The sequence below is a fragment of the Mustela erminea genome, chromosome 6, assembly GCF_009829155.1.
Source record: "Mustela erminea isolate mMusErm1 chromosome 6, mMusErm1.Pri, whole genome shotgun sequence".
NCBI classification, from domain to species: domain Eukaryota; kingdom Metazoa; phylum Chordata; class Mammalia; order Carnivora; family Mustelidae; genus Mustela; species Mustela erminea.
This window is the reverse complement of record NC_045619.1, coordinates 84,973,070-84,980,175: the sequence shown is the minus strand read 5'-3', so window position 1 is coordinate 84,980,175 and position 7,106 is coordinate 84,973,070. Positions and strand designations below refer to the sequence as shown.

General features: G+C 45.4%; 1 protein-coding gene across 1 annotated transcript; it reads right to left on the bottom strand.

Annotated features, from left to right (window-relative positions):
- Nucleotides 1–2,792: 2,792 nt before the first annotated feature.
- Nucleotides 2,793–6,313, bottom strand: DNAJC22 (DnaJ heat shock protein family (Hsp40) member C22). Its single transcript, XM_032345629.1, has 3 exons — nt 6,202–6,313; nt 4,509–5,466; nt 2,793–3,401 (listed from the first exon to the last, which is right to left on the bottom strand). The coding sequence occupies exons 2-3, from the start codon at nt 5,346–5,348 to the stop codon at nt 3,216–3,218; spliced, it is 1,026 nt and encodes a 341-aa protein (XP_032201520.1). The 5' UTR covers nt 5,349–5,466; nt 6,202–6,313; the 3' UTR covers nt 2,793–3,215.
- Between the last annotated feature and the right edge of the window lie 793 nt (nt 6,314–7,106).

Sequence of the window (7,106 nt, the reverse complement as noted above, 5' to 3'; positions counted from 1 at the left end):
TTTGCTTTTTTAAATTTTTTTAAAAGATTTTATTTATTTATTTGACAGAGAGAGAGATCACCAGTAGGCAGAGAGGCAGGCAGAGAGTGGGGGGGAAGCAGGCTCCCTGCCAAGCAGAGAACCCAATGCAGGGCTCAATCCCAGGACCCTGAGATCATGACCTGAGCTGAAGGCAGAGGCTTAACCTCTGAGCCACCCAGGCACCCCAGGAATGTAAGTTTTTGTTTTGTTTTTTTTTTTTTTAATATTTTATTTATTTATTTGACAGACAGAGATCACAAGTAGGCAGAGAGGCAGGCAGAGAGAGAGAGAGAGAGAAGCAGGCTTCCTGCGGAGCAGAGAGCCCGATGCGGGGCTCGATCCCAGGACCCTGAGATCATGACCCGAGCCGAAGGCAGCATTCCAAACCACTGAGCCACCCAGGCGCCCCAGGAATGTAAGTTTTTTTAAGGGAGATAAGACTTTCAGGCATTCACTGAAGAAGAAATGCAACAACCCAAAAAAAACTTGAAAAGATGCTGAACTTTAGTATGAGTCAGGGAAAGGCAAATTAAAGTAATCAAATACTATTTCTCACCTATCATCTTGGCAAAAATTTAAGAGCGGTAACAGTCCATTTCAGTTACAAGGAATGGGCCAGTTTCTTACACTGTTGGTAGACGTGTAAACTGCTATAATCTTTTCCACAAGTAACCTGATACAGTATCAATGAAAATTTTAAATGTACATTCTGGGGGTGCCTGGGTGGCTGAGTTGGTTGAGCGTCTGACTGGCTTAGGTCATGATCTCAGAGTTCTGGGATTGAGCCCCAAGTCAGGCTCAGCTCTCAGCGGGAGTCTGCTTGTCCCTCTCCCTCTGCCCCTCCCCCTGCTCAGATTCTCTCTCTCTCTCTCAAATGAATAAATAAAAGTTTAAAAATAAAAATAAAATAAAATAGGGGCGCCTGGGTGGCTCAGTGGGTTAAGCCTCTGCCTTCAGCTCTGGTCATGGTCTCAGGGTTCTGGGATTGAGCCCCACATTGGGCTCTCTGCTCAGTGGGGAGCCTACTTCCCCCTTTCTCTCTGCATGCCTCTTTGTCTACCTGTGATCTCTCTGTCAAATAAATAAAATATTTAAAATATATATATAAAATATACATTCTGATTGACCCTACATTATCACTTATTGGACTCTACTATCAAAAAAACCAAAAGCACCAATACACACATTTAAAGATATTTATTGTAGCATTGCTCATGTTGAAACAACAGAAACTGCTCATTGATAGTTCCTATTTGAGTAAATTAAAATATAGCCATATTTTTGTAACAAAGCTCATAACAAAATTTGAGAACAGTAAAATTATTTTCCAAATCAAGTAAAGCCCTTAATCATTCTTTTGTTTCTTCTTTATAGACTATTTTTAATATGTTTACATTTTGCAGAAATAGTACTACATATTATGTTAGTAAGTTACTAATCAATACCCTATGAAAATGCCTCATTAAAATTCCATGTGATAATCTGACAAATTGTGTTTTTCAGAAGAAGTGTATCAATTTTTGGCAACTTTAAAAAGATGTAAAAGTTAATTTGGTCTTAAAATCATGGCATATAAATTCATTGACAAAATTATTTTTATTTTTTTAATATATGACTACAAAGAAAAAAAATCTACAAATTTCATTCTTCTCCATTGATCAGACCATATTTTGTTTTAGTCTGCAAGAAATACTAGCCAAAATAATTCTACTTTTTAAAAAAATATATATACCCTACTCAGCATTAATTTCCAGGAAAAAAATAAAAAGCTTGAGGCATGTACACAAACACAAAAGAAGAGCAAGAAAGCTAGAGTAAAGGTTTAGAATTTTAACATCACATTCCTGTTCTCCAGTGTCCCTGTGTATCCTAGACTATTTCTTCCACACTTGGCTGGTTATATAGGAATGAAATAAGACCCTGTTGACATGCTCCTGGTTCCCTAGGGTTTCCCCAAAGTCCCCATAAAGGCATATGAGATATAAAATCATGAATTTTGGAGTGCCTCGGTGGCTCAGTGGTTTAAGCCTCTGCCTTCAGCTCCGATCATGGTCTTGGGGTCCTGGGATCGAGCCCCAAATCAGGCTCTCTGCTCAATGGGAGCCCGCTTCCCCCCTCTCTGCCTGCCTCTCCACCTACTTGTGATTGCACTCTGTCAAATAAATAAATAAAATCTTTAAAAAAATTTTTTTTAATCATGAATTTTCCCATGAGTCCCCATAAAACAATGTCATCTGTCCCTTCTCCAATGTTCCAGTGCACTCTAATTATGCTTCTTATGACACTTAGTTCAAAACACTGAAGGAGGCGAACTTTGAAATCTGTGTCTGTTGTATATGCTATATCCCTCACCAGACTTTAGGCTCCTAGGCAGCGGAGTATGTAGTTCAGAGTCATACCCCGAGTCTGGGGTACACCTGAGAACTCAGCCAGTCCAACCACCCATGTAAAATCTGAGGGCTCTCTACAATACTTCATTAAGCAGAGAAGTTTGTGATGGGGGTGTATCCCCATCCCATGGCAGCTTGTTCCTTCTTGGGAAAAGTGTAGCTCCTAGTAAAGCTCTCCTATAAATGGAATTAAGATATTTTTCTGAAATTTTTAAATTTAACCCCTCTCTTACCCATTGGTAATCTGTAGAATAAATCAAATCCCTTCTGCACAGGACAGCTTGCGAAATGGTAGAACCTTCATATTTTTCCTTCAAATCTCCTAACTTTGGGAAAAAAAGAGAGAAGGAAAGAAAGAAGAGAGAGAGAGAGAGAGAATGAAAGAAAGAAAGAAAGAGAGGAGGGGAGAGGAGGGGAGGAAAGGAGAGGGAAGGGAAGGGAAGAAATTGATAAAACAACCTTCCTCCATCACTCATCAGCATACCAGGGCACAGCATGGTAGTATATTCTCTAAAAGATATTTTACTGGTTTTATAATATGTCTTTCATTTCACTATCTGATTTTAAGAAGAAATTGTCAATAATACAATACATATGAGAATACAATAATGAGAATTCAGAAATTTGCAACATAAATACATTCTTCTACACAAAAGCTTTCTTACCCCTTTAAGTTGTTGTCACCCCCACTGCAAGCAGACAGTTTCTTTAATGCTACTGGGATGACCCGAGTAGGCAAATCTGGGCTGGGACAAGCTGCTTCGTTCTGCCAGAAAGAGTCCATCCACAAGGGGAAATTTCTTCTCACCTCCAGGATCCCCTGGGCTTTCTGGGCTGACTTAAGACTTCATACGCAGCCTGAATCTCCAGGAAATGCCTCTCAGCCTCCTCCGTCCGGTGCCTGTTGTGGTCAGGGTGCCAGATCTTTATTAGCTCCCGGTATCTTTGATGTATTTCTTCATTTGTTGCCCCCTCTGAGAGACTCAAAACCTTAGGGAAACAGAAGCTGACAGATTAGAATTCCATAAGTTTCAGAGTACCTGAGCCTCTCCTGCTTCTTTGCTAAATCAGGCTGCGCTATCTCTGGAGTTGGCTTCTATTGGCCTGAGAGAAAGGCCCAGAGCCTCAGATTAGAATTCCAGCATGGGCTAGCCTGGATCTCATGGCAAGAACCAAGATTTGCCTTGAATCACAGCAGCCCATTTTCTAATCTAGGACTTCACATCCCTGACAAAGCTCTCCTCCTTGCAAGAGAAATAAGCATATATATCCACCAAAGACATATACGAGAATGTTCACAGCAATTTGATTAGAATGGTCCCAAACTGGAACTAATCCAAATGTCCACGGACAATGGAGTGAATAGATAATGTGTAGTATATTCATACAATGGGATACTATGAAACAATGGAAACAATTTATCTGCATGCAATAAAATGAATAAATCCCACAAACATAGTGTTGAATGAAAGAATTCAGACATGGTGTGTCTAGCTGGCTCAGTTGGTAGAGCATGTGACTTTTAATCTCAGGGTTGTGAGTTCAAGCCCCATGTTGGGAATGGAGCCTACTTTAAAAAAATAAAATATTATATATAATATAAATAAAAATAAAAGATAAATAAAACAAAAATAAGTTAATTTTAAAAAGAAAAAAGTCAGACATAAAAGAGTACATATTGAATGATTCCATTTATCTGAAATTCAAGAATGGGCAAAACTAATCTATGGTAACAGAAGTTACAGAATAGAGGTTCCCTCTGAGGGATGCAAGGGAAACTTCTTAGTGCTGGATATGTCCTATACCTTGATTTGAGTGATGGTTACATAGATGTATAAGTATATAAACTTTATATACTTTATATATATCTCAATAAAAGTTAAACAATATAAATGTATCCTTTTCCCACTCACTGTTAGAGCCTCTGTGCCTTCACCCATTGCACAAATAAGCCCAAAGAAACCAGGACAGCCTTCTAGGGCCCGACCCAGCAGACATGAAAACAGTACTTCCACATAAGGCTGCATCATTTCCAATAAAGCTTAGCTGAACCCCCAGAGCTGCCCCAGCCAGGAGAGAGAGGGAACAAGGCCTTACCTGGTAAGCCAGCTGGCGCTTCTCATCCTGAAAACTGCTAACAAACTTATAGAGCTTCTCCCATTCCTGGAAGTTGCTGCTGCTGAAGTGAGGATCCCCCATCAGCAGCCTCCAGCCCCGGTAAGGCAGAAGGAGGACAGACTCCATGAGGGGACCAATGAGGGGAAAGAAGCTGAACCAACTCAAGAAGGAGCCAAGGGTTTCTGCTACATAGCTGAGGGTGGCAGCTGTGTTGCAAAAGGCACTGTAGGCTAGTGGACCTGTGAAAGCCAGGTAAGCCAAGCCCAGACGATAGAGCCGAATGCTGAGCGTCTCTGACCCAATGGAAGCTTTATAGCGGCGATGCTTCTGGGCTGTAATGCTGGCAGACAAGCTAATAGGCAGAATGGCTATGGGGCGGCCATAGAAGAGAGGGGAAGTAAGAAATGCTGCCCCTAGAGTATTCTTAAAGTCTGTGGTCTGGTTGCCAACAGCAGCCACCAGCAAGACCCCTAAGCCAACTGCCAGTGGGAGGCCCACAATATAGAAGTTGGCCATGAAAGAAAGGCTAATGAGAGCTACCAGGCCAAAATAGATGCCCACTATCATCTGGGCAACAAAGCGAGTAAGACTCAGAGGGGGTGTCCTCCCTTCCAATCTCTGCCTCTGCCCCTGGGTTCTGTTGGCCTGAGCTACAAAGCTTGGGAGCTTCCAGAATTCCCAGAGCCAGCCCAGCCCACCACCCCCCAGGGTAAGCATCCAGAGCAGTGCATGACTGTCCCGCCCCAGGTACAGGTGGTGGAGCCCAGCAGGGCCCCCTACAGCCCAGAGGGCATAGGTCACCAAGAGCCCCTTGGCCATCCTCTAGGGAAAGGGTGTCAGATCAAGTTCAGTGGCACCTCACGTTGCCCAGAATGCAGAAATCTGGGGTCATCTGTGAGAGTCATGGCTGTCAGGGTCCCAGAGTTATCTTTAGACCCTAAGAGATGGGAAAAAGCAGTGGTAAGACTATATCCAGATCCCAACCCAGTAAACCATTTCTCCTTCCAATGAGAATCAAGTGCAGATCTTCCTGGGTGTGCCTGAAATGCTGATTCTCCCATACCCTTTGGTCTGGCCCATCATTTCTGTCTTCTTTACAAGCATAGCAACTCCAAATTTAGGAGTAAAAATGTTTTTAGATGCTTTCAGTTGTGTAACTCAGCACATGGACAAAATAGCTGCAGCTTAAGTTTCAGACCACCGATGGCTGGAATGGCTTATGGGGAATGGAGTGAACAGGAGTGAATAGAGGGACGCCTGGGTGGCTCAGTTGGTTGGAGGAGTGAATAGAACGCCCTTCTAAAGTTCCTACACATTTTGAAAGTCCTCTGCCCCTCCCAGCGCTCCTCGGCGTCACACTACGGCTGCCCTCAGACACATGGCCAAGGTTTCAGGCCCTCTCCAGCCTTCCCATCACTCCAAGCCATGCAATCTTCCCACAAGTCACACCTGAAAGAGGTCCGGAGGTCCCTCCACTTAACAGCTCTGGAAAACTAACATATTTTGACCTAGACCCTGGCACCCCGCAAAGGCGGACTTCAGTCTCTGCAAAGAGGTCTGATGAACACCAAACCAGACGCCAACATGTGCCTGCCAGTGTCTCCCCGCTACGCAGAGCGGGCCTCAAGACCACCAGCCAGTTACCCGCTAGTCCCAGGGTGGACGGCCCTACCTGGGTACTTCGGCTTCCAGACCCCGTCAGACCAGTCATTTCCTTTAACTAGAAAGTCAAAATGGCCCCTCTCACTCCGTTCCCACTCGCATCCAAATGAACTTTGTCTTTCTGCGTTTGCTGTGTCACGGAAGTGGGACTGTCCGGGTCAGGCCCCTCCCTAAACACCCTTCTCCACCCCGCCCCAGACTCTGCCGGATCACCTTTCGGCCTCTGGGCTCCTCTCGCCCGCCCTTTGGGGAGAACTAGGTGTAAGCCTTGCACGGCGCATGCAGCCTCCCGCGGCTCAAAAGGGCTGGCGCAGCTCGGCACTCCAGGCCCTGCGCGCCCGCACCGCGGTACAGCCACCACGAGGTGGCGCTGCCGCCTACGGAAGGGCGGGGTCGGGCGGGTCTCCACACTCACCTTGTCCAGTTACCCGGGCAAAGCCTCCCAGAGCGGTTCACTATATACGCAGAAATGGGCCTCGACGCCCCTTTCCACCCCTACAGATGAGAGGGTGACTTGTCTTTCACCTCAAGGTGCGCTCTCTTCCCACTCAGTTGTCTTTCAAGACCGCCTTGCGTGGCTCCACTTCCAATTCCTCTAAGGCTGACTCCAGCCCCCAGAGTTTGCCTCATCTGCCCCACCTCCAGGCCTGCCAGTAAGGCGGATTACATCTAGACCTGAGCCTGAGACCTGAGGGGCCTCCAGATCTTGCGGGAGCCCCAATTCCGCTGTATCCTGAGGCCTATGGGCAAGAGGCAGAAACAGTAGCAAAAACGGATATGGGGTGATGGGCGTCCCAGCAGAAGAGCAGAGCGAGAGCGAGGCCGCCGCGCCAGAGCAGTCTGCCTTCCTCCCACCTCGATGCTGGGAAGGAGCAGGGATGCAAGATGCCTTCGCTTCACTGCCCTGGGCTCCAA